The following is a 14,862-nucleotide window of genomic DNA, read 5'->3' as shown; positions in this document are numbered from 1 at the left end:
ACTCAAGGGCACAGGAGAAGTGCAAGGTCACCAGACCATGCAGCCACATGTATGGCACATCTCACCAAGGCAAGATGGTGAAATGCTGTTCCAGCTCCCATTGTCCAGACACAACATCCTGGAGTCACCCAGCAAATAGTAGCCGTTGTTGCAGTGATAGGTAACAGTACTGCCAGCGAAAAAGTCCTCAGCTGAATAAAATCCATTTTCTAAAGGTGGAGGTACTCCACAGCTGATTCCTGCAACATGAATGAAGAGAGGGCACAGATGTTAGAAGAGCAGACACAGATCAACTTCAGAGATTCTACAAGAGCTGTCATCAGAGACTTTTTCTCTGCAACCATGGAATCCTGTCTGCAAGAGGGCCCAGACCTTTTCTGAGGTGGCTAATTGATTACAGGTTTGGAGGAGCATCTTGTTTTGTGGGCACTTGTCAACCAGAGATTAAGCAGGACTCTCCAGTTCCTGGAGACCTCTGTGACTAAGATCTGAGCAGGTGCTTTTCAGTCACAGGACACTTCCCCTGATAATCCGTGATCCTTGGTGATTTTTAAGGAAAAAGGAAAAGTAACTTTGCCTCCATGGAGGTTCCTGTTATTTCCCTTCACTGAAAAACAAACTCCATATTACTGTGTTTGAACATTGCAAAACTAGCTAACAGATTACTGCTAAGAGGTTACAGTACTGGTCTGAGACTATGGAGGGCATGAACGATGGAGAGGTTGGAACTGACCTCACATACCTTGGACATCACTTTGAATACAGTAAATAATCCCCTCTGATTCCAGCAGAAGGTATCACTCTATCTGCCTGCTGTAGGTTGCTATTTATTCTAGCAGAGCTCCTTCTGTGCATCTTCGCTTCAATCAATATGACACAAACTTATTCCAACAGCTACACAGCTCGTCTTTCTAACTATGTGGATTGTAGCAACTCCTTGCTTCCCAGCCACGTGCAAGGATCACACAGTAAGACAGTGTGAAGCGTTTAGAGCCTGTGGTAATAGAAGCCAGATACTTGTTGTAGAGGGACAGAACTGAAGAGCGTGTAACAAAGACAGGCTGCCAGGGGATGTGGAACTGTGGTTTTGGGAGTCTTTGGTAGCTGGAAGAGGAAAGGGATCCTGGTGGGTGAAGGCAGTGATTATAAATGAGCCTGATTCAGTCAGCAGAAGAACCTTTCTTCACCACACCTTCCACTAACAACCTTGTAGTTATTAATGCAGGAAATAGCTATCTTCAATCCACTTTCATCCACTAGGTACTTGTGAAACAGGCTGAGAAAGGCCAGTGGGTAAGTCTGGCCCTCATTCACTCAGTATGCTGGTGGCAGGTCAACCCTGTTCTGTCTGAGCTCTGTGCTCAACAGCTAAAACTGCCTGGCCCAACAGAGAGAAATCAGATGACAGCACTAACAGGATTCTTCTGGCTTGTCACTGATAACACATCAAGAAAGAATGAAGCTTTCTCTACCAGGGAACTTATGCTCTGCCCAGCAAGACTTGCTTTAGAGTAAATCCTCACAAGCATGCTATTCTTTAGGCAGAAGAGGAGATAGATCCTGGATTTGTGCTATGAACAACTGAATAAAGAGGAAGACTCAAAAATCACATCAAATCTAGATCAAACTATTTTTAAGGTATTCTTAACAAATTTGATGATTTTCCCCCAGACTACCGATCAATTTTGGGATAATGCAATACCTACTTCTGGAGCTATTTACTATTCTGCTGAAATGAAATACATAGACAGCTCCAACACATGTAACTGCAGTCACATGTGAAATCACAGCACAGGACAACCAAAGGAAAGGAGAAGGCAGGAACAGGAAAGCAGGAATCAAAGAACCTTAGAAATCTGAATGCGTACAGCACACTTTCTTAGAAAAAATCCTGTAAGTCTTGGAGCACTTCTAAGTCCTGACAGAAATACCTGCTGCCTTTAAAAAAAAACCCAAACCTGCATAACATACTAATGCTGAGGCTTTTAATTTCAAACCAGAAGTTCTCAGTGACGTAAAAAATTACAGACATAGCCCAGCATTTCCTGTGCATCTTCCACACTTTCAATGCTACTGGGGAGGAGAGTATGGAGTATCAGATTGCCCATCCAAATAGACTCATTTCTGCCACGCACATTAGAAACTGACTAAAAAAGGTGGCAGAATCCAATCGCAGTCTAGTTCCTGCTTAGCAAAACCTGAGTTTAGTTTTAAGCTTATATGTACATGCTGTAACATGGATGGATTCAAGTGCCTCACAGCTGCAGGGATAAACAGGCCATGAATAGTGATAGGGTCCAAATAAAAGCTAGGGTTTCCTAATCCTGCCAGCCCACTGAGACAACTTACTTTCACAGCGGGGAAAAGGCCGTGTCCACTGTCCCAGGTTAAGGCAGTGCTGAACAGAGTTTCCCACTATCTGGAAGCCTGGGTCACAGGAAAGGCTCACTTTTGACCCTGGCTTTAAATCAGCAGAAGAGGCTCGCAGATGAGGTACGGATCCTTGCAAAGATGGACAGTCTGTGGACAAAATATATGCATACAGTAAGAGATACAGCTACATGCTGAAATGAATAACTTTGTTATCTGATTGTTTGATCCTGCATCAGTTTATCTGGGAGAAAGCTTTAGCAAGTGTTTAGTATGCTACATCCTGCTCGGGTTCAAAGGGTTTTGAGAATCATCAACACATAAAATCAGAAAAGGAATCTGTAGGAAAAGAGGTGAGCAGGCAGTAGGTAAACACTATCAAATTATTTTTAGAATACAAGACAAGAAAAACTTCTTTCTGACCCAACGACATCTTCACTCTTTCCCCATCTCAATTCAGGAAGCAATAAATCTCTGTCAGGGATTCCAATGAACTCTCGTTACAAAACTCTGGAATTCAAGGAATGAAGGACTGAATGTTCTAACTGTCAAATTATCAAAATAATTTACTCAAGGTTAGTAGGGCAAAGGCTGCAAGCTAGCATATTTGACCTCATAAAAGAGTCTTGTAATATTGTTCAGAACAAAAGGGTTCTAGGAAATAAAGTTCTAACCAGCACAAAATATACTCTTGTAATCTATCTTCACTCTTCCAACAACTCCTGGCAGGAAATCTGGCCAGGCTAGTACATTTCCTTTTTGGAGTTCTTCTGGACAGGATGTAGCCAGAGATTTTACCTATGGATTTAAAACAGTTGATTAGGTACTATTTAAGGACCATGTAGGAAAAGAATGTAAAAAAATATTCCTTCCACATCTGCATGCAACACTAGAACAAACCATTGAATAAGTGATGTTCATCCTTTCTAGCACAAGAGGCTTCAGGCTGAACTATTTGCTATTCTGTATTTATAAGGCAGCTAGCTGTGGACAGGCATGTACTGAGGCAATACCTGAAGGAATACTTTTCATACAAGCAAAGCATAAAACATAGTTATTGAAACACAATTGTGTTTGTTAGTGTGAAAGAAAAATGTATATATGTCACAGAAAAAGGCAGATATGAGAATGCAACCTGAAGAGAAAACTTGATATATTTGCAGAAAAAATGTCAAATAGCAGCCAAAAGGAATTTGCTGCTGAAGATCTGCATTCTACAAACCCTGCTAGCACCGCACCATGTTTAAGGAACAGAAACACGAAAAGGAGCAGCTTAATAAAGCAGTTTGTTGTTTCCAGGACAAGAGTTTTGTGAATTCAACACACTCTGCTCTTCAAAACACTGCAGGAAAGGCCTACCCACACCAATACTAAGAGCAGTATTGGCACTGATTTCAACCAAAGCAGGATAGGGCCATAACTAAACATGTACTGAAACAGGAATTATACAGGCAAATTAAGGATAGGAGAAAGGAAGGATCACACTGTTAGACCAACAGCAGATTAATTTCTTGAAAGCAGATCTGGTCAAATATCTTCGAAGTAAAAGTTTTCCATTTAAAACATAACTCCTTCAGTGGTGGCACTAGGGGTTTCTTTTGCATTCTCACTACAAGAAACTGAAATGCCAATGGAAATCCTTAAGTGGTTTCAGTATGGCCTTTTAATGTAAAAACAATTATTTCAATATGGTAAAAATATCTCTACTTCTTCACTGTGACTCTGAATATCTATTAAACATAGTAACATTATTACATTTCTATCTGGCCACCAACAGAAGCAACTTGGGGACTACAAACCCAGATGGTGCAGCGCTCTAAGCTATTCAGACACCAGTGTAAATTATATGCAACAGTGAGAATATGCAGACAGACCCTTAATGATGGGATGTCACAAAACATTCCATAGTGATCCCCTGCAGGGAGCTCAGATGTCTCTGCCCTAACATTTATGAAAAAAAAGAAGGATGTCCAGTTCCATTGGATGCTCAGGGAGATTTCTGCTACATGAAGGTGTTTTAAAACTTCTAATGAAAGACTTGGGCTTTGGGTTCACTCTGCATTGCCTTTGTTCACTACAACTCCAGGAATATAAATGAAACACAGTCCCAGAAGGTGACTGGGACTATGATGTATTATTGGCACAGTACTCCCCATTACGTTTCTCCCTGTCAGGGCAGATGCAATCATATCTCAGCCATGGAACTGCTAAAAAAACTATATGTACCCTGAGGAGGATAAATGAGCAGTAAAGGATAATTAAGGATTTCCTTTTCTTTTAAGATAACAGAGAGGAAGGTGGCCTATAGAGAAAAGATGGTTATTCAATTAAGAGAACATGTGAGTAATTAGGCTACTGAGACTACTTCCTACTTCGTTTCTTCTCTGTCAGAGAGTCATTCCAGCAATTCCCTGGCAGAGAGGAATTAATGTTTCCTTCAGCAGAGTGAAAAAATGAATTAAGAAGAGCAAAGATGCGCATCACAGTGGCTGTGTGCATCTTAGCACAGCCAGCCTACCCATACAATACATGCAGCACAGCCTCAGGTCACAGCTGGCTGGTTAGAAAGCACAGGTCTGGCAAGTTCATGATGAACAGTTGGGAAACTGCCTTTCTCAAAAGGGTGACTGGCTTCCGTCAAGTCTCCAGTGGATGAAATCAACTACCAAAAATATTGTTCTATACTGTCTGTGAGAAAGGAAGGCACACCATGAAGCTCAGACTGAATTACTCTCACATTCTCCCTACCATGAAATCCAGTGAGGTGGATCAGACTCTTCTAGAGTCAGCTTAGCTGGAGAAGAGAGCAAACTGCTCCATTTATTCTGAGGCCATTTCAAAGATCTCACTTCAACAGTAGGCGCTGATGGAAACTGCTTAGGCCAATGGCTGCAAACAAATTGCAAGGAATCTACAGGGAAAATTTTCCACTGTGTGAAAGGCAGGTTTGGGAATCAGCCCTTCCAAGCCATATGATGGAGAATGGAGAGCCAGAAAGGACCTCACAGTCCCATATAAAAACCTCAAATTTTTACTGCCGTCTACCAGCAACAAAACAACCAGACTGTTGGTTTACCTATAGAAAATTAATGTGCAAGTAGGTAACTAAATCACACAAAGAAAAATCTTAAAGAGTGGACTTCGCCTGTATGTAATTCATTGGGCAACACATTCTGTGATCATGCTTTCCTTTATGGCTGAGAATAGGAAAGTAAGACTTACTGAACAGTTCCAGCTTGCCAGTACAAAACTGATAATAACAGATAGTAATAGTGATTTACTATTCCAAGCTCTGAAATGAATGAGGTTAAAATTTTTTAGGAAGCTTACTTGGCTCAGCTCCCTGTCTGGTCTCACATCTGTCTTTTCAGTTGAGTAATATGGATACCACAAACAAAGGGCAGGATTTTTTTCCTTATCCTAACTGTATTGTATTTGAAGCAGAGGGGAATTTAATCAAGCCTCTCATTAAAGACAGGCAACTACTGAGAAAGACACAGAAAATTGCACTTAACCTCTTCACCAGTGTGTCCTGTAAAATCACATGTATACTTATCTGCTTCAAAACTGCTAGTGAACAAAAACCTGAAGACTTAACTTGGCAATGCAAGAACTGACGACTCTGAAAGCCAAGAACAGTAGCAGATTGCTGGGCAGTTCTGAACCTAGCAGAAAGCCAAAGCAGCAAAGAAAAGGAGAAAGAAGTAGAGGAGACATTTGGATGCTGGAAGCAATGATTCTTTTACTTTTATTTTCTGTTCATTTTATTAGTTCTTATTTGGATCATGGATAACAAACAGCAAAAACCCACCAAATAGTGGTAAAACCTTTAAAAAAAACCCAGAAGAGCAAAACCTTTTAATCCATAGACCCTTCCCCCAAGAAGTGCACCTAACTTTGAACATTAGTCCTTGCTGTTCAAGTGTTACCAACAGTTTCACCATTTCTGACCTTCAGGATCGAAATGCTAATGACTAGGAAGTGCTGATGGAGGATACTGTCATCAGGTTTGCACATAATATCAAACTGGGAGGCCCAATCAGTATGCTCAAGGACAGAGCTGCATCCCTAGGGACCTCGACAGGCTGGAGGAATGGGCCAACAGAGACCTAATGAAATTCAACAAGAGCAAAGAGGAAGGAAAAAACCTCAGAATGATACAGGCTGGGGAAAGCCTGGAGAGGGAGCAGCTCTGTCAAAAAGAACCTAGGGGCACTGGCGGGCAGTGAGCCGGAGTATCAGCCACCTGTGTACCCTGGCAATAATGAGGATCAACAGCATCCTTGGTGGTGTGAACAGAGTCACAACCAGAAAACCAAGGAAGGAATTATTCCCTCTTCTCAGCACTTACTACACCACATCTGGAGTATTGCGTTCCATTTTGGGCTCCCCAGTACAATAAAAACATTGAGAAGCTGGAGAGCATAAAAAAGATGATGGGCAGGAACAGTTCCCCTGTGAGAAGAGGCTGTGGGACCAAGGCTGGTTCAGCCTGGAGCAGAGACAGTTTTGGGGACACCTAACAGCAGCCCCTGGTATCAATGGGGAGGTAATCCAGTATATAGAGTCAGGCTGTTCACAGCAGTGCATGGTGGGGCACAGAAACAGTAGTCATAAGCAGAAGTGAGAGGTCCCAATTAGATATAAAGAAAAAAATTTCACCCTGAGGATAACTGAGCACTGAAGCTTGTCTTCACTGTCCTTGGAGACATCTTTTGATCTACACTGATTTTTTAACTCTGTGGAAGTTTAGTGCCAAACCTTTATTTTTGGTATCTGAATAAAAGTAGCCTAACATTAGGTTATGCTGTTCATTCAGACTTTTCCTGGGACTATATAGCTCAGATTTTTCATAGTGTTTAATGCAGTGACATAAATTCTGATGCCTCCCCTCTGAAGTTTTACCAGTGCCTTCACACAGCACAATGAGGGAACTGTAGCCTGTAAAGCAAACCATGAGGTTGTTTCATTGGGTTTTCTCCCTCTTCTAACAGGACTGCTAGCTTCTGTGTATGCCTTCATTTCTCTTTCAAAGCTAGGAAATGTAGAAATGCTTAATCAAAATAGAAGGTGACTCAGTGTTGATTTTACCACATCTAGCTTTGCTTAAAGCTACTCTTCTTACTACGCTAAGCTTATTTCCCTAAGTCAGAGCTTCATCTGGTTCCCACTGACTTCTGTAGGAATAGGGGTCTATCCACTATGCTAACTTTGAATGCCTTTTCAAATGCTCATCCTACACTCAGAGTCCTGTGCTCAGACACCGCAGCAAGGACTTACCTGCTGTGGAGACAGGACATAATCCCAAATGTTGAGCTGGCTGATGGAGCCGACAAAAGATTCAGCTGGGTTGAATCCTTCTCCTTTCTGATCTTGCTCTTGACCCAGTACAAGTGCACCACCACCTAAACACAGAGAGAATTAGAACAGGAAGAGGAAACAAAGCCTTACAGCAGGAATCCCCACAGGAGGATTAAAAACTAAGCAAAACAAAACTTTTGCTACCCTATGTTAGTAAGATTTCATTATGCAGGACACCAGCCACCTTCAACAAATTCTCTCAGCAAACATCTGGGAAGCCTTATAATAGACTGAGGTGAGTGTAACAATTTGGAAGTGACTCTCAAATACGCGTTAATGCTAAACTCATACTAGTCGGAGCAGAAACTTTACTTGGCTGCTTCAGGAATAGTATTAGCTCTGAAAGACCACTTCTAGCTCAGTATTTGAAGCATACTACAGAGCAATGCAAAATGCAGTTTTGAGCAGGCCAGGCATATTTCACAGTGCCAGCTTGCACTTCCTGCTTTAAACAAACACTTAGAAAGTCAGATTGAACAAATTTGACTCCAAACCCTCAAAAGCACATTGGTGATTAGACAGTCACTGTTCTGACATGCCATACATGTTAAATTTCCTCTCCTCGACCAGTAGCACAGATGATGTTGACATGCATTTTGTGTGTCACACAGTGTGTGGACAAGGGCAAAAAGTAATGGAGACTGCACACCTCCTTAGGTCTTGTCTCTGGAGATAACTCCAATGTAATTGGGAAAGACAGGGCAAGCATAAGGTACACAGAATAAATGCTTCACTATAATTTTTTAAAATATGGATAGTTTTTTGAAAGTCTGTGTAAATTTGGATGGGGGCAGTATGAAAACACTATCAAAACCAAATCTCCTTGCAGCAATCTAACATCAGGCCTTTTACAGCTCTTCAATGATGAAGGTATTCTTTTCATGTCTTCTTATATTACTGGCAAGACTGCTGATCACGGGAAACAATGAAACAGCAAAACCCACCTTGTTAGGAAAAAATGCAAACAAAACTTTTAAAAGATGCCCGAAAGTAACAGAAGAAGGCTAATTCAATAAACTCTGAGCATACATTTGTAAGGAAAATGCCAGTTAAACTTAAGTTTGTTGTGTGAGAAACCTGTTCTCACAAAGCCATTGCAAAATCAGCTCAGCGCAGGCTTTTTTGTGGACTAAACTCTGTCATCCTCAAAACAAGTTACCTACTAGTTAACCCTAGAAATGTGCACTTTGTCTTCAGTGAGGGTGAGTGAGGGAACTGTCTTCATGAACAAGAATAGCAAACACAAACCTTGCATAAATGTTGAAAATGTGGAAACATACTAAAACCAGCAAAATAAACATTTCCTTGCAGGCACAGCAAATTCTGCAATAAAAACAGAATGAAGGCAACAGACCTGGTGTAATATAAATAAAGCATACCAGGGATTTTTGAGCCAACAGAGAGCCCAGTGCCTCCATCAGACAGTTTTCCATCGATGTATACTTTCCATGCGCCATCCGTGCACGTCCATGTGACCGCAATGTGATGCCAGTTGCCATCGTTCACTGAAGGGCAGTCTGTGATCCTCTCTTTCCCATTTATGTAAAGAACCCAGCTGCATGGAAGATGAAGGCATACTCAGTTGCATGCAGTAACTTTAAAAGCACAGCCTGTCCCACATGACTCAAAAAAATGTTATTTGCTAAATGAGGTAATCATGTCTACATCATACAAGAAATCTCTGTTGAAAGATCATCACAGAAGACACCTCTGTCTTGGAGAATTCGGAAGTTACAGTTACCATACACAAAGCATGGTGAAATAAGTAGTGTGCTTTTGCACCAAAACATGAAGACTCAAGTCACAGCTGCATAGTGGATTCTTAGAGTTGCCCCTTGGGTTTATCCCTGTTTTTGGAGTGACACTACGAGGACTCTGAGTGCTGAGCTCCATTCTATCCAGTCATTTTCTCAATGCATCATTTAAATATAACGTAAATGTAGTCCAGACAAAAACATCCTGCTTTCTAAACTTCACTGGTTTCTTGCCATTACTCTTCTATTTAGCAAAAAGTGAAGGAAACAAAGCAAGGAGAAAAACAAAACAAAGAGGCAACCCCAGCTACAGAGTTTGGATGTAGATTTTTCTACTCCAAAGCTGATATTCAGACTTCTGGTCCATGCTTCCTTTATAAATTCAAGACATCTGTAAGCTACAGAAAAGCGGAACTATGCTTTACCCATTGTAATCAGTCAGAAGAAATGCATTATCACTTCCATTCTCCACTGCATAAGAAATGGGAGTCCCATAGTTTGTGGTGTCAGTGGATTTCATCCAGAATGTACAGGTGATGTCACCAAGAGATGGGAAAACACCATCAAGCATGACATATCCATAGATACCAGAGACTTCAAAATCAAGATTGAAACGAGAGGACTGTTCTGCAACAAAGACAAAGATTTTTCAGAGCTATATTCCTGAAAACCCAGAAGAAGAATCAAATAGAAACTAAGCAAATGTAACAAAATGAAATGCAATCAATCTGCAGAAATTAATCACTTTAAACTGATCAGAGATAGAAAGAATGTATAGCAGTCTAACATCAGCCAGCATACAGAGATTGCCAAGGCTAGAAAATGCACAGGGTTTGAAGAAAAATGACTGGAAATGAAGCTGTTTATCTAACAAACAATTACCATGAACCTTACTTTTCAGTCCTCTACAAATGAAATCACATATCCATCTGCCATCCAGCAACCCAAAGAGGTGTGATCAGGTGGTTCCATTTTATTCACAAGTTGAAATTCAAAAAAAAAAAACCCCAAAAACCAAACAAACCAAAACAAGAAGATTTTGTCTGCTCTAGACTTACTGAAATAGACTGCACTTGTATAGAATAGCACTTCTGTGCTGCTCCTCAGTGCAGAGTGACAAGCTTTACAAGGATACTACATGTAAATGTATCAAGTGGAGCTCTCCTGAAAGCTCCAGCATAGGATGGTAGGTCTACATGACCTGTAGGTTCCCTGCTGTCTGTAAAATCAACAGAGGTTCTTCAGCTTCGGTTTAAAGATTCACCAGCTACTGATGTAACACTTTGTAATTTTCACGGAGTGGCTAAAAGACAAATGGATTTGAGCCTTGTGGTTGTGTGGCCTAACTCCAGCATCATCCAGGAAGCTGCACTACATGTGACCCATTCAGTCTGATCATAGGGAACTTGATGCCCTTTTGCCCACACGGAACTTGATGCCTTTAGGACTTCTAAAGGTGAGATACTGCATACTAATATCTAACCATGTAATGCAAAGCTCTACATGAAATACAACAAGCAGAAAGAACTAATTAGCTCAAATACACAGAACAAATAAGAATCAAACTCAATAGAACTACTAGGGATTAAAAAGATAGAACTGAGCCTTAGAAAAGATAAATGAATATGCCATAGCACACATGCTATTACTTGGCTGCAATTACACTTATTAACACTGCAGTCACACAGGCTCCACTCAGCCTCTGAGAGTCCCAACACCATAGCTGCTTTCTAGGGAAGCCGTATGAACTCAGCCCAGACAGTGCAAATCTTGCCCAGAGACTTAGTCAAGCCACCTTTTTCTGACACTTGGTCCTGTGTACCTGTTTCACACCTGCTGCCTGTAAAGCCAGGGGGACATTTACAAACGTACGAGTTCAAGGCATCCACACAGGTGGCTTGGTTTAAGCAGGGACTGGAGCCACACTCATTGATGTTCACTTCACAGTTTAGTCCTGTGTACCCTGTCACACATAGACACCTATGGAGGAAAAGAGAAGCACACTTCAAAGGTGGCTGCTGTAATGACAAAGAATCCTGGCCATGAGGCCAGGTCCACAAATGGGAATGGCATACACTGGAAAAAAAAAACAAAATCAGATGAGACACTACAGAATTAATGGAGTTTTATTTTGGTTGTTCCTTTAAGTAAGCTTGTATTCTATTAGCTGCACAATATTTCTTCTTGATAGGGACAATACAATATTTAAACACAGTGTCTGCATTTCTTATCAAATTGGGAGAGGTAATCATTGCATCCCTGTGAATCAAGCATGCCTTCCAGAGTCCACAAAATTATAGACAACAGACACTTCACATTTCAGGCATATATGTGTATACTGAGGGAAAACCGAGGCTGTGGAAAGGCACCAAAACCTGGTATTTGGAAAACCAAAGTGTTCGAAAGGCACCAAACTTCTGGGGCTTTGGGGAAGGAGTGAGTTATTAAACCCAGATAGTAACAGCTGGTTCATCTCTCTGTCTACAGTGATCGAGGATATGACACTGCTATTGGGATTTGTAAGTTCTGATCTGAGTTCAGATACCATAAAGCATAAAAATAAATATTTGGAAGATTTTATAGGTGTTTGTATTTTAATCTCTATATTCTCAATATGTACAGCTACGCCTGTGTTGCAGGCTATAGGAATGTAATATTATCAGGTGCTAACTGGTCATCACCTATGCTTCTAGTGGAACACAAGACAAGCCTTGGAAGCTTGGGAAAGTGGATTTCTTTTTGAAGATTAATATTAAAACCATGCAGTCCTGCCATGCTTACACTTCAAACTTTGCATATTTTCTTTGCTGTCTACCTTGGATTTTTTTAAGAGTAAGGACATCAGGATCTATTTTCTTGCCTTTTAAAATCTCCTTTAGTATGCATAAGGGGACCACTTATATTGGATCAGGCTGCCAATTGCCTTGCTGAAATCTAAGAAGGCTGAAGCACCACAACATATCTGACTTTCCACATTGTATTACATCAATCATCTGTTTTTCACCTGAAGCCGTTGATACCATCTCTGCACGTCGCTCCATTCCTACAGGGTCTGCTGAGGCACTCATCGATGTTTCTTTCACACAAGACACCAGTAAAACCTGGGAGGCACTTGCAGGAGAAACCGCCAACTCGATCTTCACAAATAGCCCTATTAAGACACGGGTTTGAAAGGCATTCATTGACCTCCATTTCACAGTGAGCACCTGAGAAGAAAAGAACAGAGTCACAGCTCCACTTTGAATTAACCAAAGAAAGATGATTACCAACTCATTTCGGTTTTTTAAGGACTGTTGCCCATCTTCTGGGAAACAGCAAACACTAGGGTAGCTATGCAGGTTTGGGATTTACTCCATTAACTGAGGTTAAGTGGTCATAGAAGAATAACAGGAACTACCTTTGCAGTTGTAGAAATTAACACTCAGTAAACTGTGGGGAATGTAAATATTGCCCATTATGTGACTAATTTGGGCCGAATCAGGAAATCACCTGAGAAACTATTCTGAGCAACTAATGAAAAGCTTCTACAAAAGATATTTAGCTGGAATCTTAACTTTTAAAGAGAAACATGAAAGCCAGAAACACGTAATTCTGGGATTTCTGCTGTGAAAGAGGCTCTACGTTACAAGCACGGAAGAATGAGGCAACTGCATGTGATTTTATAGTGGAGCTCTTTGGCAGTATGATAATCAACAGATATGCCTCGTTGTTAAAGAAATCTATGAACGCAGTAGAAAGCTGACTATGGGGATGGGGAATAGTTTTAATATAGTCCATCTTGCCTACTGTTACAATATTTTTCTTTTTAAAATAAAATTTAAAATAATAATTTGCACCCATGTGAATGTCCTTATTCTTTCCTCAACATCACACAGTGAGTTCATGGCAAAATTAGGAATAGAAGACCAATCACTTAGTAAATTTTTCTGAAGCCACACTCACACTCCAGGGACTCAGAAATTACATGGACCTAGGAAATCTAGTACATCTATATCAAAATCTACTACATGTAATATATAGCAATGAGATTGAAATACATTGGACAGGGTAGGAAGACATCTTTTTGGTCAGAAAGAGTGAAGGCTGACTTAAAACAGAAAAAGGTGTACCTGTGAACCCTTTTGCACAGGTGCAGCGGTAACCGTTCTTGCCATCAACACAGTGCCCTCCATTGAAGCACGGAGTGGAGCTACATTCATTTATGTCTTCCTCACACAAGAGACCTTCAAAGAGCAAGGGTTACAAGGCACGATCAAGACATATCCAAGGTCTACATACTGCAGTGACTGAATGTGGAAGACAGAACAGCACCATACTGCTTGCATAACAAAAGGCTACTGAAATCTGTTTGACTGTTTGACTGTACTACTGTGAACATCTACAGAGATCATCTGTGTTATTTAGATGCTGGAATGTGAAAGATGTGAAGTCCATGGTTTGTCTTTACAAAGTTTAAGTAAAATTCAGCAGCTATTGCTGTTGATAAATGTACAGCCATAAACATGAAAAATAAGACCATTTCTGCTGGAAAACACCAGGTCTTTTTTTAATCACAGAAAATTCTCTCCTCAATAGTTTATTCCAACATTTAGAAATTAGGTGCTCTTTTTGCAAAGTACTCAAGCATGTCAGTTTCTGCACAGATTTCAATATCTTTAACATGCAGGTGAGAGTTAAAAAGACTGAGACAAAAAGATAAGAAAAAGCCCACTCACTCACAGGGCTACTGTAAAGCAACTGCATAAATGCTCTGTCTAGTCAGGCCATATTCAGTCTCACAAGTATTCTTCCTGTGAGGATTTTCTAATTCCCTAAACTTCATTCCTTTTTTTCTTTTTTGTTTTCCAGACCAGAAATGTCACAAACAGGAGTGTATGTGTACAAACACACACAAAGACTGTCCTTGAATGCTCATCCTTATATTTCAAAACCTCTTCACATATATTAGAACCTTACTCTAACCTTGCTTTCCTGTTATAATTCCATGGATGAATTATACAGCCCTTGCGTTTTGTGTTATCTGCTTGGCATAGAAACGATGCCTGTCTGAAGAGCAGCTATGAAGTGAAACAAATTACCTGAATAGCCTGGTTGACAATGGCAAACAAAGGTCCCAATGCCATCTTTACAGATTCCATTGTTGTGACATGGGGCTGATTTACACTCATCAACTTCTGTTTCACATTTCAAGCCTAGAATGCAAAATAAAAGACTAAGAACAGGAAGACAAAATTTGAAATTGTTCAGAAACATAGAAGTAATGACAACTTAATGTAGTAAAACATGACCGATTAATTGTGTACATTACCAGACATTCAGGTTTATTATCTTCTCTTTAGATCGTGGCTTTTTTTTTTTTGCCTGAGTAAAAATGCTA

At 40.6% G+C, this 14,862-nt stretch overlaps 1 protein-coding gene across 1 annotated transcript in view; it reads right to left on the bottom strand.

Annotated features, from left to right (window-relative positions):
• The window catches only part of SVEP1 (sushi, von Willebrand factor type A, EGF and pentraxin domain containing 1), a 131,474-nt gene that overhangs the window by 44,308 nt on the left and 72,304 nt on the right, over nt 1–14,862 (bottom strand). The window contains exons 22-31 of the mRNA XM_065655399.1: nt 14,564–14,677; nt 13,595–13,708; nt 12,490–12,691; nt 11,308–11,465; nt 9,911–10,112; nt 9,111–9,286; nt 7,651–7,775; nt 3,045–3,168; nt 2,350–2,520; nt 66–239 (exon numbers count right to left, since the gene is read on the bottom strand). Of these exons, the coding sequence (XP_065511471.1) occupies nt 66–239; nt 2,350–2,520; nt 3,045–3,168; nt 7,651–7,775; nt 9,111–9,286; nt 9,911–10,112; nt 11,308–11,465; nt 12,490–12,691; nt 13,595–13,708; nt 14,564–14,677 (1,560 nt within the window). The remainder of the gene's footprint in view (nt 1–65; nt 240–2,349; nt 2,521–3,044; nt 3,169–7,650; nt 7,776–9,110; nt 9,287–9,910; nt 10,113–11,307; nt 11,466–12,489; nt 12,692–13,594; nt 13,709–14,563; nt 14,678–14,862) is intronic.

This window comes from Caloenas nicobarica, chromosome Z (genome assembly GCF_036013445.1).
Source record: "Caloenas nicobarica isolate bCalNic1 chromosome Z, bCalNic1.hap1, whole genome shotgun sequence".
Lineage (NCBI taxonomy): Eukaryota > Metazoa > Chordata > Aves > Columbiformes > Columbidae > Caloenas > Caloenas nicobarica.
Note: the sequence above shows the minus strand (reverse complement) of the source record. Positions and strands in the feature narration are given on the sequence as shown.